We start from the raw sequence: 18,227 nt of genomic DNA, 5'->3' as shown, positions 1-18,227 counted from the left end.
ATTATCACAATAAATAAATCACTATTGAGTTTAACGTAGAACATAGCACACTTAGTTGTAAAAAAAAACATAATACTACAAATAGTCTTAAACTTAAAACATTTTATGACAATTAGATTCAATACTTAAAGTCTTAATCATTAACTTGTTGTGGAAATTAAAAGATTGCGAAGTGGTATCTTATTAGGTACCAGAAACTTTTCCATGATTATAACCTAGGCACAAACACATATTGATGAGCTTACTCTCAGCGTACAAACAAACACCTCAGAAGACATTTTGCAAATAAGAAACATTACAACAAATTGAATGACCTTTCGAAGATTTATAACATGTTGGAAGAAATGTCGTTGCAAAGGTCTTTAAGGATGACATTTTTATGTCAAATTTCATAATATATGAAATTTTATGACAGTAATGAAAATATGTCGTAAAATTTAATTTAATTGGATAAAATTTACGGTAATTTACACAGTTGATTCTTTAACTCTTTAGTATGTGATATTTTAGTCTCTCTTCTTTTAACTTTGACAAGGGTTAATTACACTCATGACAACCAATGTGTTTGTCAAAATTATAGTGATACCCCCTTGACCGAAACTAATCACATTAACACCACTTGACTTTTAAAAAAAATTACATATACACCCACTTCTTTATTGACCGTTAATGTTGACTGTTAATTTTTTTAAAAATCCCATAAATGCCCCTCCAGGTATCAGTTGATCTATCTATAATGTTGAAAATGTCAGTTTTACCCATATTTAACCTGAAAAATGAGTTTAAGTTGATTTTTACAATCTTTAACATTCAATTACTCTAATGGTAACTAAGGGAAAATAATGTTTTCTCTTGTTCCCTTGCCATCCAAAAATCTTTTTTTTTCATTTTTTTATAATAATATTATTGGACAGTTTATACCTGTAATATTTGAAAATGATACATATCATGTTCTCTACCACATTAAAACAATAAACAAATAAAATTACATAATCTAGAATAAGAGGAAAAAAAATCACATAATCGAAAAGGGGTAATTTTGACATTTCTCACATAAATTTAACAGAGTTTAGGACAGGGTGTTAATGTGATTGGGTTGTCATTATAATTTTGGCAAAACACAGAATGTGTCAATGTGGCTAACCCTTTTGGCAAAACAATTCTAAGCTCTCAAAATATTGGCCATAACCCTTTCCATTTCGTTGAGTTTTTAACGGAATGTATCACATGCAAGGCATGTGATCTTACTCGAAGAGTATTTGATAAACTAAACATAATGTATAATTCAACAAAACAAAACTTACTTTAATTAATCGTCAAAAAGAAAAAGAAAAGGCTGTAGACCTCAAAACTAAAAAGAAAAGCTGAAAAGAAAATCCTAGAGATTAGAGAATCAAGTGTGAGAGAAGAGCCTTTCGAGGGGAGGTGGGTTCGATGACAGCATTGGGCTGGTGACGATAGCGCACGGCGCCATTGGTGCCATTCTGGACCTGTACGTGACACATCTTCTGGTGATTGCTTTGAGCCGTCTATGGGTGTTTTGATGTTCTTCTTTGTCAATGTATGTGTGATTTTCTACTTATTTTACTTGGATTCAAGAGCTCTCTCCAATGGGTTTTGACTCTCTACTCAACTAGCTAGAGGTGTTCATTTGGTTGCAGACAAAAGGGTCTTTTTATTGATCAAAATCACAAAGTTGAGTTTATTGAATAAAAGGGTGATCATCTTTGTAACAAGTCGTGAAATATTATTAAGATTTTGCTATAAATCTTAAGAATTAAGACTCCATCGGACCAACCTCAAGGTATCATCACGTAAACAGCATTTTACGAGAAATTAGATGTCAAATTCCTTAATTTAATATGACATTCTTTCATATTGCCGTTATTTCAATGCACGTAAAATAGAGGTACTACATTTCTTTCTTTTTTTTCTTTAAAAAAAAAAGTACTACATATAAAAACCTGTATTATTCCTTTCAGTCCCATTATAAGTGTTCTCTTCTCCCCGCGATCTTATGTTTACGTGAAGGGGAAAAAAAACATATAAATAAAACAAAACAAAACAAAATAAAACAAAAAAAAAATAAGTGTACACGTGATAGGTTATGAGACCGGCTAAAGATGGTATTATTGTAGGACGAGAAATGCTAACGACACTCTTTTGTCTCTCTCTACATTATTTGTTTGACACGTGGACTGCATTAATATAATATATTATTATTTAAACAGAAATTAAATAGTGGAGTTTACGTGTTAAACAGTAAATGCATAGAGTTAACATAAATAGTGTCACTCGCATTTCTTATTGTATATTGTAGGACATATCTTAAAGTGCAAAATAAAAACTATATATAAAAACAGTAGTACTCTTGGAACCGCGGCTCTTCTTTTATTGGTAGAATCCATGACCGCGTACAATATTTCTTTAGAGGGAGACTTTCGTTAAGTAAACGTCGAACTTTTCAGACGATGATAGCAAAGGCTTCTGCATATGTAAAGGAAATGAATTAGCTTCAAGTTCATGATATCAAAAATAATGTAAAATAACAATTAGTTTGAGAAAGAAAATTAATCAACTGTTTAATTAAAAGAAATCAAATCTAGGATTATTTCTACACAAATATAAAAGCAAGAATTATATGTTAGAAATATAGAGGAAGAAAAAACCATGTATATGAAGAATATACGCATAGATTAAATGTTAGATTGATGGTTTCTAATTACTACATTCTTATGGACAAGGATTACAATTATCAAAAGTTAGTAACTTTTCATTACAAATTATTATTTTTGAGACTATTTATGACAAAACTAATTGTAGTAGACCTTAAAAAAATCTCTACTATCTTAGCTCAACTAATGTTATTAATGCAATTATTTCAAAACAAAAATAATATTAACTTAACAAATAGAAAACCTTAAAAGAAAAGAATTCTCAAAAAGAAAAAAAAAGGATATATGCATTAATCAAAATAGAATAATATTGGAGACCCAACTTATATTCAATAACGGAACCGAAAATTTATGTGTGGGAACTAATAATCAAAATAAAATTTGATGAGGCTATAAGATCAATTTTTAAATTTTTAGTGAGGGTTATGTGTATATATACATAATCCGATACATATTTAGATCATGTATGATTTTTCAAAATAAAAGTTTTGAGTAACATGAGTACCTCTATGCGTACTTATATCCCAGCTTTTTAATATCAACTAATATAACATGTCATTTATTATTTTATTAATAGGAGCTTATAAAAAATGTCGCATCAGCTAGTATTAAAAATTGCATGTACCGATGTAAAGGTGAAAACTAATTGTCAAGTGTGTCGGGAAAAAAAAAAAAAAATTGCATGTACCGATGTAAAGGTGAAAACTAATTGTCAAGTGGTGGGGGAAAAAAAAAAAAAAAAAAAAAAAAAAAAGATCAAAATTTGAGATCGGAGCTACCCTCTAGTATGGATCTACTACACTATGCTTGTAACCACTTTTCTTTTTAATCTTTTGATCAATAGGCATATACATCTAATTCAAGGATCATATGGCGTGTGCCTATATGAAAACAAGAATAAATTAAGACCGATGAGAAAACAACACAAAAAAAACAAAAACAAAAACAAAAACAAAAAAAACAAAGAAAGAAAGAAACCTGCGTTATCCTGTAGCCAAAGAGTCTTGCCAAAGTCCTTGAATTGAGGCATTTCACTCGGCTAGCATTCTCATCAAAGGTTTCAGACAAGTCCTCCAGTAGTTGCCCGTATGTTAAGTTACTGTTTTGCTTGATTACTTCAATGAAAATGAATGTCAAAGCACCATACATTGTCTTTCCAGTGAAAACCTACAATTCAATTAAAACAAAAACTTTTTAAGGAGCGGAAACCAAACAAATATTTCTCCAGTGTAATCATCTGTGTACGTGTGTGTGTGTCTATATACGCATACATACATATACATATATATATGTGTGTGTGTGTGTGTGTGTGTGTGACAAATTAACTATCCCTTACAGTAGTGTCAGCAGCAAGTTGATGATCCTCACAAGCGCTGAGACAAATAGCCAATCCACCACTTGTGCTCTTCGAAGCTCCTGAAGGAGGGCTATTGTCTTTCCATTGCTTTCTACAGTTCCACAATCAAGTATTCAATGATTATGTGTGTAAATATCAAGCGTCGACATTTGTACAATTCTAATTATTGTACTTAGCCAGCCTTTCTGAATTCGATTTGCTAAAGTTAAATGTTGTGAATTGTAATTGCATGGTCTATAGAGGACACGTATATATACATGCACCATATGAGCGTGCATGCACATACACCATTTCTGTTGGAATGTAACTAACTTTAATTCTAACTTTATTACACTTATCATTTTGGTAAGTGTTTGTCAATCTTCACTCGATGAACGCTGTGAAATATATATATATATATATATATATATATGGGTGTGATTTGAATGGTTACTCTAATATTTATTTATTAATAGGTATTATTATTTTAGCCATAAAATATTTATCTAACGGTTGTAATAAATTAGAAAGTTAACCTAAAATATTAATGACAGTTAATGAGATTTGATTCTTATCACGTCACCTCTTTAAATTTTTATATTTGATAAGTATAAACACCAAATATATATATATATATGAGTTTTTAATAGTTAGTGGTCACCATCTATTAAAAACTGGTCTACATATATTTATGTATATATGAATATGTATATGTGTATTTATATGTATGCATGTATGTATATACACCAAAGTTTTATAAATAGAAAAGGCAAAAGCTAAATACTATGTGTGTGTGTGTGTTTGTACTTACATTTTTTGGTCATAAACATGGTGTAGATCAAGAATAGTTCCACTATGACAAGAATCAACGAGGGCATGAAGCTTGACACCAGGCTTGAGCGGCTTAACAATGGCGGTATTTATGTCATTGTCTACGATCATCCCTTCTTGCATAAAATCAACCGGACAAATGGTCTCGTCAAATCCATCGATCTCATCATCTTTGAAATCCGGCTGACGCAAACCATGTCCTGAGAAGTAGAATACTAGGGAGTCTCCTGGCTGGCAGTCCTCCACGAGCCACTTCATGGAATTTTCAATGTTTTTCTTCGTTGGGTGAAATTCCTTTGCCTCAAACTCTGCATTGAGTGTATTATTTGTTGTTACTCTAATAACCCCATATTTAATAATTTCTACAATGAAATGAAAAAACACATTTCTCCTATTAATGAGTAACAAGTTTTTAATATTGCGCATCAAAACAAACACGGTATCTATACGAATCTTGATATTGGTTGTCCTCTCTTATCATTAAAAAAAAAAAATGAAAAGTTTCTTGAGAGGCTTCAATATCCTTGTACCATGGACAGTGGAAATTGACATAAAAGGACAAAGAGACATAACGATATTCATTCTTTCTCCTGCCTCATACCACATTCTCATAATGAAAACATGAGACCTTTCGTATAAGTCAAGGTATTAATTTTGTCTTTTCCTCTTAATTTCAACCAAAAACAATTACGTCTATGGTAAACTGTAATAATTTACCAAATGATCATTAAAAAAGTAAACAAAAAAAAAGTTCCAATCAAGAGGAATATATCTATAATGATCAAAGAATAATTATCAAAGAATATTGAAAAGGAAAAGAGAAACAATTTCGCAAAGTGGGGAATAAAGTATAAGCGTGTGATATCTTCCTTTTCTATTCCGAAACCAAAAAAAAAAAAAAAAAAATCTCTTTTCTGATCTGATTGACGTCAATTATACTCGAAGAATCTAAAGCCATCCTTTTGGAAAGTAACCCTTCTAAACTACTTAGAAAAAGTACATCATGTTTCCACACCACCTTTGAAACCATTTATATATGTTCTGTTTTTAAAATAATGAAAAAACGAAAGATTAATATATAAGAAATTGGGAATTAATTCTCTAGTACAGTTTTTTAGAACAAACGTATTAAAAATTTGAGAAAATCCACTCTTTTTTGGTTCTCAATAACGCTTTACACTTTTACACTCTTTTCTCTTAAATGAAGTTTCTTGCATCTATTCTTGACGAATAAACTTTAACTCAACTGCTCAACATTTTTCAAGAATCAAACAGGAAACTCAATTAACGTACAATATATATTAAAAAAATTAAGAAAAATTAAAAATTAAAAAAACCCTAATTTACGTATGCATATTAAGACCTCATTCGCTTTCAACTCGAGTTGAGATGTAACATTTTCTAAAAGCTTTTAACTGTAGCAGAAAAAATTAGATGTGACATTTTCTGAAAACTTTTAACTGTAAAAACTTAAAACTGAAAACTCGAATAAGTGAAATGAACTAGACCTAATATTATACCTGTGAGGACACGGATGCAATGAGCAGGATAGCCAAACTTATTAATCAACAAATCTCTCATGTCCTTCACGTCATTAACGGTTCCTCTAAGCCTGTATTTCCTCTTATTGTTGTACGACACTCCGCAGAGAAGCGCGCGCTTATTCGGCCGCTTATTACTAGGCCACCCAGGCGGAGACAACTTGGTGTTCATGGAAACGTAAGAGCTCGCGGCTAAGCCCCGATCGCGGTGTCTAAGTTTGGAAGCCAGGCCTCTCAATATGTCAGAGAGATCCGAAGGTCCCTCACAAATTCCCTTTGAACCGATTTCGCTTTTGTTAGAACCGCCGTCTCTCTCGTAGTTGCTGTGTACCATTTTTCTTCTGGCTTCCATATTTATACTGTCTTGTTGGTATAAACAAAACCTAATGAAGAAAATAAGATTTAAAAAAGGCCAAGAAATGAAGATCTAGAAAAAGTTTTCTTGGATTTCAAAAGAACGGCGGCGAGAAGAGCTGACAATTCATGTCTAAGGAAAAGTGGGCTATATGGGGTATCGTTTACCTTTCGCTGCGATTATTTTAAGCTAAAAAAATTGGTGTTGCCGTAAGCCGAGTTTTGTACAGTACTAAATAACACCAAGTGTAACATTAACAAAAGGTAAACAAGAAAGTATTACTAAAATTCACTTTATAAAATAAAGGATTTATAAGTGCAGACACAACAAGATGCGTCTAAATCTTGCTGATTAGTACTAAAAGAACAAAGTTAGCTAATTGACTGTAATAATGTACCGTATGAATTGAATTTCATGACATATCATCATATGTGGAATTTTTAACTATTTATGTCGATTATCGGTGCTCTTATTGTATATCATTCCTCATCTATGGTAATAAGAAGATATCAATCAGTACTTTGTAAGCGTCTTTCAAGATTAATTTATATATTGCAAGCAAACAAGCTTTCTTTAAACTAACTTTTAATTCTCGAATTATAGGTTAAAATCTCATTTTACGCCTAACTTTTATAACATCTCAAAACGTGTTTCTCATCTATCAAATTGTTACAAATTAATTGTTCCAAGCATTCAACTGTTAAAATCTCAACCAAAAAAGGCACAGTTTCTTAACTGTTTGCTTCTTCTTAACAGCCTTAACATTGAACTATAAAATAAATCCCACTACAATGCATATTGCTATATGTGTGTTTCTCCGTTGAGATTTTAACTGTCGAATGGATAGAATAACTAATTTTAGACGATTTGATAGATTAAAGACTCATTATAAGATGTTTAAAGTAAAAAACCAAAATGAAATTTGTCTTATATTTCGAGCACTAGAAATGAGATTTTTTTTTTTCATTTTTTTATTCTTTGCTAAAGTTATTTAGGGATGGTAATAGGGGCGAGGCAGGGGCAGTAAATGATTTCAAATTCCCATCCCCACCTCGTTAAACTATCCCATCCTCGCTTAAGGAGAGGCAAGACCGGGGTCGGGAATTTACTATTAGGAGACTATTTCCATACCCGCTTCATTCTCCATCAAATAGAATTACACATTTAAAAATTACTACAACTTAAGATAAAAATAGAGTAGAAATTCATTATAAATTTAAACTAAAATTAAAGGTTTCATAATACAAATCAAATTTTAAACATTTGTAAACTAAATCTTAATAGTAGAGCCATATAAAAAACATAGTTATTTTTTCCCTTTTTAATAAAAAGTAATTTCAAAAAAATTATGTTTACATAAAATATATATATATATATATAATATCAGAGCGGAGACAGGATGGGGAGTGCTTCCTCCGTCCCTATTCCCGCTAAAATTTGGGGACTAGATTTCGTCATCATTCTAAGGATGACAATTTTACCCGCTAATCCAATTATTTGTGAGTGCCTACATTAACAGAGCGGGAAAATTTTGCTTTAAATGGATTCGGATTGTAAAAAAGTTAAAATATAACCCGTCGCGGGTCGCGAGGTATGGGAGGGTTTAGAGGTCCCCGATCCTATTCTTCATTTACTCGCCGCGTTTAATTATATACTATTTTGGAATTAGATATATTATGTGTAATATGCTATAATATATACTTTTAAGTATAATCTATTACATAATACATATGAAAATTTAAAACAACCTTTCTTTTATTTTTAACTTGATGTTTTGTATAGTTGTATTGTTTAATTATTTATTTATTTATTTTACGATGAAAATAACTGATTAGGTAAATGGGGCACCACGAATATCCCGAATCAATAATGGGGAAATCCGTTCCATAACCCGTCAATTAATACAGGTTCATGACGCATATATGATGAATATTTTTTATTGCAGGACAGGTTGGCGAGAAGTCCACCCGGCCTCAAATATGCCCCGATGCCGTCCCTATCCCATCTTCATCCCGATAATTGTCCCCCATCCCTACCCCGAACTGCCTTCTTTGCCCCCATCTTCATCTCGATAATTGTCTCCCATCCCCACTCTGAATGACCTTGAGAAATTTTGTCATCATTCGGACTTCAAGCTGGAGAAAGGAAACAAAAAGTTATTCGGATGGCGGCGTAGGCAATAAGACGTGGAAATTTCTTTAGAAATCCGAATGGAATATTTTTCTTTCGAATATTTAAGAAATATTGTCCTATAAAGAAGGCATTATTCATGAAATGATTAGAACCCAAAACTATGTGTGGATTTCTAAGTGCGCGCATATTAGTATCGTTTAATTAATTTTTGGGACCTGGGGAATATATAATAAGCTCCGCACTAATTGGCGATCATATATTTAATGAAATCAAAATCTTGACCTGAAGAGCTCGCCTGGACATTTCTCTCGAACATTTGCGAGAAAGCATAATTCTTTTCTTGAAATATAGTTCATGCACTTTGTAAAGCTAGTACCAGATACCTAAACATTTAATATTCTTAGTGCCTGATTAGGGCAGCGATTTGTTGAGCTCCAATGCGCCTATTAAATTTTGACATCACTGACTGGAAAGTGGAAAATAAAATAAGGGACTCATCATAGATACAGAAAACTGTGAAGCAAAAATATAGTCTAAGCTACACATAATCACTTTTTCTTATTCCCTAATTCTTGATGCTATTACATTCGAATCATTTATAATTAGAATATATATTAATACCAATTACCAAACGCACTACTTATTCCAACGTTACATAAGTTTACGCCTGAGAAATAGATATTCATAATTTCACCAACTTCCAATTAATCTAAAAGCATCTCAAATCATGCTTATCGTTTCTTTTTTTTTTTAAAGTTTTTCTCGTCTTTAGAAAATACATTTCACACTAGTTAAAGTACATGAGATAAAATTATTCTCTCTTAATACTATATATTTTTTTAGGGAGAAAGAAGAAAATAGACCAAGACTTGAGATGAATTAAAATTAATAGGCCAATAGTTTACATAAGTTAATAAATATGTCAAATTACTGTTTTCGTCCATAACTTGTCTGGTTATGAACCATAACTTGACAAGTTATTGTCCATAACTTGTCTAGCTATGAACCATAACTTGACAAGTTTGTCCATAACTTATCTAGTTATGAACCATAACTTGACAAGTTATGGCCTATTAATTTCTATAACTAAAAATTGGCCTATATACTGTCTTAAGCTTTTCATATTGGCCTATTTTCTACTATTTCTCTATTTTTTTATAATATAAAATAGGTACCTTCAAGTTTGAAAAAGCTTCATTTTGATTTCTTAAGGTCAATTTTTGAGACTTAAAATGTCCAAATTGCATTTTTAATAAGTTAACCACAAAATATACAATACAAACATGATTACAGAATATTTAAAAAGTAATACTAAAATAAGGGAGTCTTTATGGTGAGACTTCTTAAAAAAGATTTTTAATAAAACACTTTATTTTAACCGCTAGATTAAGTTTTTAATGGTCAAATTTGTACATATCTGTATTAAAAATTTACAACGCGCCGCACATAATTAATCCCTCTGCGAATCTAACCGTTGAAAATGTAATCAAATGGTCAAAACAAGGTGTTCTACCCATAAGTTTTTTTAAAGGGTGTAGAGAAAGTCTTAAAACAATATTTAAAAAGTATTAAATTTTCTTCAATTTAAACAAGGGATTCTTTATGATTGAACCCTAATAAGTGCTACACTGGTGGAGCACTATGTTTTTACCATTGGATTATTTTTTTAATGATCAGATCTGCAGCAAGAGTAATTTTATACGGTGCGTTGTAAATTTTTAAGTCTTATTTATTTCATCATTTTAAGTTTAGAATTTAAATTTTATTATAATAAAAAATTCTCAACATTTTAACTTAAATTAAAAATTCAAATCAAAACACTAAACGAGCGTTAATACCAACATTCATTAATCTAACCGTTAAAAAACTACTCTAACAGTTAAAAACTCCACCGGTGGAAAACTTTTTGAGATTCCACCGTAAAGAATCACTTTAAACAAATATCATATCTTAAAAATCTGATTTTTCAAATCCTCCCCTGCTCCGCCCCATGCTTGCCGCCCCTCCCCCTTCCCCCAGCCCCCTGTTCTCCACCTCGGAAAACTGCCTCTCGGTTTCTTTTACTCTTCGCTGCAGATCTTACGATTTTCTAGAAAGTTGTTGAAGAAGCTTCGATTTTTGCCAGCTAATCTATCGAGACCTTGGTTGTAGCAGAAGAAGACTCCCATTTCTTTTGAGCCCTCACCGGCAGTTTTTTGCAGAGCCACAGAAAAGTGGATCGTAAGACCCACATTCGCGACTCACAGATGACTGGGTCGCAAGACCCACTGGCGTTGGGGTCTCGCAATGCTTGCACGTGCTAGTCTCACCGCGGCTTGATTTTGATTGTTAGATGGGTTTCACTCCTTTCTAAGCTATGGGTCTGATCACGACTGTGAGATGGCTTTGATTTTGATTGTTAGATGGGTTTAATTTTTTCTAAGCTATGGGTTTGATCAAATCCGAGTGTAAGATGGGTTTGATTTTGATTTTAGATATGTTAATATGGTAAAATGTTTGATTTTGATTGTTTTGATGTGGTTTTTTTAATTTTTTTTTTTTTTTCCTTTCTTTAGGGCTTGGTTAGTAGTAATTGCCAGTTTCATTACAATCTTGTTTCAATTTTATTTGGTTATGGGTTTTCGACAGAGAAGGGGACGAGGGAGATCTTCCACTTTATTTCTTTTTATGCATTTAATTTTTTATTATCAAAATTTTAGTTTCTAACTAATTTTAATGAAAAGGGTACTTTGAACATTTTAAGTCTAAAAAATCGCGGCAAGGTATCAAAATAATGTTTCTTTATACGTGAAGGTACTTATTTGATATTTTTAAAAAATGTAAGGTATCAATATCAACATTTGTTGTAACATAAGATATTAAAATGATTTTATTTTGTTAAATATAATTAGTGAAAAGGGATTAAGTATTTGTTTTTTATATTATTTTAGTTTTTCAAAGCACAATAAACATAAAAGTTTTTTTCTAAATTCAATAAAGTTATTTATATTTTAAATTCAATAAATATTAAAATAATTTATATCTAGTTAAAATAAAAAATGTGGTTAGAGTGGATCATTTAAAACTATTTTAGTTAAAAATTAACTAAAATTTATAGAATTCTCTTAAAGATGTTCTAATAGCGTACCTCTATTGATTTTCTAAAATTCTATTATGTTCACGCAAGATGATGCTCCGATTGGAGATACCAATCTTGAACCAAAGAAGAAACTAAAAGCCTGTTTGGTTGGAGGATTCGTTATCTGATTCGAATCATAGTTCATGATTCGCTACAGTATTTTCTCTCACAAAAAATACACATAAATCAAAAATTATTCTAATTTATGAATCAAACGGGCGCTAAGTTTGAGGTAGTGATTTGATCAAGGATACATGAGCTACACAAAAAGCATCACTTTCGACTTTTCCCAAACAAAATGGAAATCAATTGCTATATGCTTCGTGCCATAATGGAAAACTAACTTAGAATATAAGTAGGTGATACCAATATTGTCACAATTAATAAACGGTTGACTCGTAGAAGGGATACCAAGTGCAATGAGCAACGAGTAAAGCCAGCTAACTTCAACGGCAGCAGCAGCAACGGAACAAAATTCATCTTCTGTAGAGTAGTGAGCAATTGTCAGTTGCTTTTTTTTTTTTTTTTAAATCATGTACAGGTTTATGGATATTGTTTTTAGTACGAGTGGCTATAAGATGATGATTGTGCTGTTGAGATTAGGCATGGAATAAAATGTCAAGGGGGTATGGGATGAGGCTTGGGTGTGGGGTGGGTCTCGGATATAGATCAGGTTATGGGTTTTATTTGGGAAGGAGTAAATGGAGCTTTAGATTCGGTGCCTAGAGCTAAGCGCTAGGACCGTGGACAGTATGTAAGTGGTAGGCGAGTAGCAAACCGGTGGTGTACTGGTGGACGTGGTTGTATCCGCAATCAAAGTGGCTGGCGAGAACACAGGAAAATAAAAGAATGGATTGGTGGAGAACCAAAAATTGATGATGTCTGGTTGGGGACAAGGTTTTGAAGAGACACAAAGTGAAAGGTGGACTCCAGGTATTGGACATGATGAGAAACAAAGTGCGTGTTTAGAACCGTTTTTGTAAACGATTTTCACGTTTTTTGAGAAGTAAAAAATGAAAATAAAAACGCAACGACGTTTGTTTAGTAAATGTTTTGAAAACAAAATCAGTGAGAATAGTTTTTGTGAAGAAATTAGAAAACAGTTTAAAGTTATTTTCACTTTTCTGTTTTCATTTTGTAGTACTTATCAACACTATTATAATATATTAATTAATAAACACAATTTTACTTTTTTATTATACTCAAAACAATCTCTTAAAAAATTAATCAAACACAATTTCAGAATCAGTCTCAAAATAATTCTCAAAACAATCTCATTTCTATTTTTTTATTAAAAATAAAATAATTTTAAAACAAATTCCAAACGAACACAAAGATTTTGAATAATGCGGCATCAAGGCATAAATAGGCAACTTGGATTAAAAAGTATCTCAAGAAGACACGTGGATAACAGAGACCCTAAGACTTGAAGTTCAGAGTAGTTAGGAGTGTGGCAAAAAAAATTTCTCAAAAGAGGATAACATGTCCAAAGCAAGTGTGGGAATGCGGCTGATGAGGTAGACTTCGGTGGCAAAGATGAAACCAAAAAACCAAGCGATAAATAGCCATGATGAAGAAGAGAGAGCTCGGTTTCAACAATGTGATGATGTCTTCGTTAAGAGATGCCATTATGCTCTGGGGTATGTGGCATTGCGGTGAGATGTGAGATACCGTTTGCAGAGAGTCATTAAGAGCTTAATATTCACTACCATTATCAGAATACAAGGTAAATATTTGGTGGTCAAAAATTTCTCCACAATCTTTGGATCGGATGACCACGTCGGACATTGGATTTTTTTTTTTTTTAAGATTAGAACCACATGCATTTTCTGAAATGGTCAACAAGAATGACAGTGCTTGAATCAATCATGAAAAAGAATACGAGATGTCCATATGTCTACATGTATTATTTCAAGGGGTTTGGTCAACGAAATTTGGGAGATTAAAAAAGATAATTTTACGAGACACAAACACGTTGTAGAATGTAAAGCAATTGATGACCTAAAGGATGATGCAAGTCGGAGGTGGACACCTTTGACACTCAAACTCGCCACAAGAGGAGAGGATGATTGTGCAATTAGCAATGCATATACGCCGTCCTTGGCTCGTCTTTGCAGAAGACGTGCCCCGTACGACAAACCTTCGTAATGAAAATTTGGCAAATATTTCGACAAAAACATTATTTGAAGCACAAAACTTAAACATTGAGTTCTTTTTCATGTCTAATACGTAAAAAAAAAAAAAAAAAAAAAAAAAAAAAAAAAAATTTTTTTTCTTTTTTAAAAAAAAAAAAAAAAAAAAAAAAAAAAAAAAAACAACATTATTTCATTTGAAAAATATGGACAATCAAGTACAGCAGAACTGAATGGGAGATGCATCTCCAATTAAAATGTTACCGTATGCAAAGAATCGGGTGGGATTGTCAAGGTCCGCGGTGACATAATAGGATTCTCCGCTGTCAAGTAACCATCCGTGTGTGTTCTGGACAAAGTTGGAGACGAAGTGAGCTTTTAGGTTGGCAAGTGGATAAAGGGTAGGGGCAGCAACCAGCTAGGAAGCGAGGTACAATCCATGTTTATTGTTTCTGTTAATCAGTTCTGGTTAACAAACAGTGTTTCAGTTTGAGACGAGCAAAATCGGATATAGCCTAATTATCTCAACAATCTTGTAAAACTCGACTGATGTTCAAGCTTACACTCCACTTTGCTGGCAGTGACTATGGGCTGGTAATAATACCAATATAGGCAATCTGGGGATCATGACTTTTCCTGGTTTTTTTTTTTTTTTAAATTATTTTATACTTTCTTAGTTTTTTCTCTAGAGACCATCTCATAAGAAAACGAGCATACGAGACAAAACATATTAAAAAGACCTTACAAAAAGGATGGCATGGCCAAAACACAATAACATCAACTAAACTTCAGAAAATCGTGAAGCATAGATCTATGAAACCACCCCGAATAAGCAAAAACATGTCACCAGTCCAAAACATTTTTCTTAACACGACAATCAAGTTCAAGTTCAAAGCCACTAATTGTATTCTCTTGACAGGATATCCACTGCAAAAGTAAGAATGGACAAGAGTCGAGAGGCATCAGAAAAAATGAAATAGATAGCAGAAATGAGCATTGGAGCAAAGATTAATACGACTGCCAACCGTTAGTAAGCTGCAAGCAAAAAAATGGATACAAAGACATACACAACACACCATATTTTAACTTTAACGACTAATGACTCAAGAAAAATAAGTACAATTTCTGTATACATTTAGCAAACATATGACCCTGATTTACAACATACAAAAAGAACAAGAATAATATAAATCGTAGGCAAGGGGACCTACTTACTACTAAAAGTAGGATGCCATCTAGGACGCTTCCTTCGCTGAGGTGTAAAGATTTAAGATGAGGTTTTATCATAAATCAACACTAAATAAACATTCAAAAACAATATACCAACTATAAGGCATGTATTCACTAATTCTAAAAATTCTAACACGAGGAATTTGTAAAACTCATATACAAGTAAATTAGCAAGAGACTATTACTTATTTAGAATCAATGACATTAGCACTTAGCAGTATGGAAATACGACTAGGGAATATCAATGCTGATACATATAGGCATCCTGGTACCCTGTGATTTTTTGCATTATTATCGGGTACTTATGTGTTCTGATAATATCAAAATAGTACCTTATAGTATTAAAATATGTAATCCACGTATCTGGAGGCCCTTTGTTGGGACTGAAAATATGTTTTTTTCCACTTCAGTTTAAAAATATATTAGAAAGAAAAGGAATCATACAATTACTATTTAAAAAGGAGAGAGAGAGAGAGATTGAGAGAATCCCAAACGACAATGAATTCCAAAATGCTGATTTTCCCCTTTTTCTGAGTTTTATGTTATTCATATGATGAAAATGGCAAAAAAGGCATTTTCATTCCCAGAAAAGGCCTCAGGTAGCATTCAAAATCACAGTGACGGGAGTCCATTTTGATAATTGATATTAATCATATCATATGCACCAATGAGTTATAACAAGGAAAAAGCACAAGGCACCAAGATTATAATTTTGCTTTAATATATCCCAAAAGTATAAAACCAAACACACCAAACTTATTTACCTACCCCAAAATCTCAATAATGTCTAAAACTAAATAACTTTTGTAGAGAAGGAATGAGAATAAGTCCTGAGAGTCTTCGATGAACCACTCAAAACATATTAGGGATTTTGAGATAAAAAAGTATATACAAATTATTTAATTTGACATTCTGAGAATGCTTAAATATTAGTATTGTAGAGTAGCTATAACACGTTATATGCAAAGAGGTTGGATGGGTGGAAAAGAGTTTTCTTGTCAAAAGGGGGTCGGCTTTCTAGAATTGCAAAGAGGTTGGATGAGTGGAAAAAAGCTGGAAACCTGTGCTTTCTATAATTGCAAAGAGGTTGGATGGGTGGAAAAAGATTTTTTGTCAAGGGGGTCGGCTTACGTTGATTTACTCTGTTTTATCCTCTTTGCCTGTTTATTTATCTATTTTCAGAATTCCAGTTGGTGTAGCGGCGGAGATTGAAAGGCTCATGAGAGATTTCTTTTGGAAAGGGTTTTCAGAAGACAACGCCACTCACCTTGTGGTGTGGGAGCAACTGTGCAGGCCGAAGAGTGCCGAAGAGTTTAGGGAGGTTGGGGATTGATAATATCAGGGTTTGAAATGAGGCTCTCTTGGCGAGTGGCTTTCGAGATTCCCTTTAGAGCTTGATTCCTTACGTCACACGGTTATTGTAGGAAAATATGGGCTGAATCAGAACAAATGGGATTTCGCGCCAGCAAATAGAGTTACTTTCAGATGCCCTTGGAAATCTGTACAATCTGTGGCAGCAGGTTAATTCCAGCAAGTTAAGTGGAAGGCGAGTTCGGGAAAGATTATTAGATTGTGGGAGGATGTTTGGTGTGAAGAAGACCTTTTGTGTGAGAAATTCCCAGCATTATATAGAATCTCCTCTATTCATGATGAGCCTATTGCAAATTTTGTTGTGGCTTCTACTACTCAGATCGTGGATGTAGTTGGTACTTCGTGGGAGTCTGGAACTTCAAATTCTCAAGGAATTTGACCGAGAGGGAGTTGGGGGAGGTCTCGGAGTTAATCTCAGTTATGGAAGGGTTAATCTATGCAGCAGGATTCAAGATAGAAGGGTCTGGAGTTTAGATCCAAGTGGCTTATTTTCAGTCAAGTCGTAGTTTTCACTTTTTTTTATAGATGATTGTTCAACCCCGCCCTTTGTCTTCTTCAGTAGCATATGGAAATCTCATGTCCCTGCTAAAGTTCAAGTCTTTTGTTGGCTTCTTGCTGTCAATAAACTTAACACTCACAATTTGATGCAGCGTCGAAGCCCGTTTATTCCAATTTCTCCTGACTGGTGTATTTTATGTAAGGAGGGAGTCATCGGATCATCTGTCTTTACATTGCTCATTTGCTCACCAGGTTTGGTCTTTGATGTTGGAGGAGTTTGGGCTTTATTGGGTAAACCCCTAGAAGCTGTTCAGAGTTGCTTGAGTTTCCTCCTCCACCCAATTTTAGTTGTAGAAGCAAAATTTTGTGGAGGGCAACCATCTTAGCTATTTTTTGGGGCATGTGGCTTGAAAAGAACAACAGAATTTTCAAAGAGCGCCTGGGAAGATTGCTTTGTTCTCTGGGATAAAGTAAAATATTGGATCTCGTTATGGGTTTACAAAGATAAAGATTTCGTAGTCCAATTTTCTCGGACTTTGTTAGGAGCTGGGCACTATTCCTACGGTCTTTTCTGTGTGAAGTCCCTGATTGTTTCTTCTTTTCAATTGTTTTGTGTTGTTGGGTATGTTGTGCCAAGGAATCCTCTTCCTCTCGCACCTTGTAAATTTTATATTTTTTTCTCTCTTAATAAAATCTCAGTTTCTTTTTAAAAAAAAGATAACACGTTATATGTTGGTTTATTATGTTTTATGCCATCGTGTTTGTACTTGGATCAAAGGATTCGATTACTCTTATGGATGTAACGATGACTAAGTGTAGACCTTTTGTTCTAATTTAATTTCTAATAGGATCCTCTTCTTTTTTTCTAATTACTGAAACATATTTAGGTCCTTTTTTTCATTTTAGGTATTTTATGATTTAGGTTTGTAAGGTCTCTTTTTCTTTACTTTTTCAACAAATTTTCTGTTGAGTCAAAAAAAAAAAAAAAAAAAAAAAAAACATTTTTA

General features: G+C 32.8%; 2 protein-coding genes across 2 annotated transcripts in view; both read right to left on the bottom strand.

The window, feature by feature from the left end:
• Positions 1 to 2,199: 2,199 nt before the first annotated feature.
• LOC21400193 (metacaspase-2) lies at positions 2,200 to 6,899 on the bottom strand. Its single transcript, XM_024164115.1, has 5 exons — positions 6,363 to 6,899; positions 4,823 to 5,150; positions 4,012 to 4,123; positions 3,654 to 3,842; positions 2,200 to 2,487 (listed from the first exon to the last, which is right to left on the bottom strand). The coding sequence occupies exons 1-5, from the start codon at positions 6,733 to 6,735 to the stop codon at positions 2,428 to 2,430; spliced, it is 1,062 nt and encodes a 353-aa protein (XP_024019883.1). The 5' UTR covers positions 6,736 to 6,899; the 3' UTR covers positions 2,200 to 2,427.
• Positions 6,900 to 14,307: 7,408 nt separating this feature from the next.
• LOC112091165 overlaps positions 14,308 to 18,227 on the bottom strand; it is an 8,271-nt gene continuing 4,351 nt past the window's right edge. The window contains 1 exon segment of the mRNA XM_024164106.1: positions 14,308 to 15,048. The gene's annotated coding sequence lies outside the window, so the exon portion shown is untranslated.

This window comes from Morus notabilis, unplaced genomic scaffold, assembly GCF_000414095.1.
Source record: "Morus notabilis unplaced genomic scaffold, ASM41409v2 Scaffold1219, whole genome shotgun sequence".
In the NCBI taxonomy this organism is placed as follows: Eukaryota; Viridiplantae; Streptophyta; class Magnoliopsida; order Rosales; family Moraceae; genus Morus; species Morus notabilis.
Note: the sequence above shows the minus strand (reverse complement) of the source record. Positions and strands in the feature narration are given on the sequence as shown.

Coding starts and splice junctions, on each gene's coding strand:
- LOC21400193 (XM_024164115.1), bottom strand. CDS start 6,735: ATGGAAGCCAGAAGAAAAATGGTACACAGCAACTACGAGAGAGACGGC. Junction 3,843..4,011: donor AACTTGCTGCTGACACTACT/GTAAGGGATAGT, acceptor ATTGAATTGTAG/GTTTTCACTGGAAAGACAAT. Junction 2,488..3,653: donor TTGGCTACAGGATAACGCAG/GTTTCTTTCTTT, acceptor TTACATATGCAG/AAGCCTTTGCTATCATCGTC.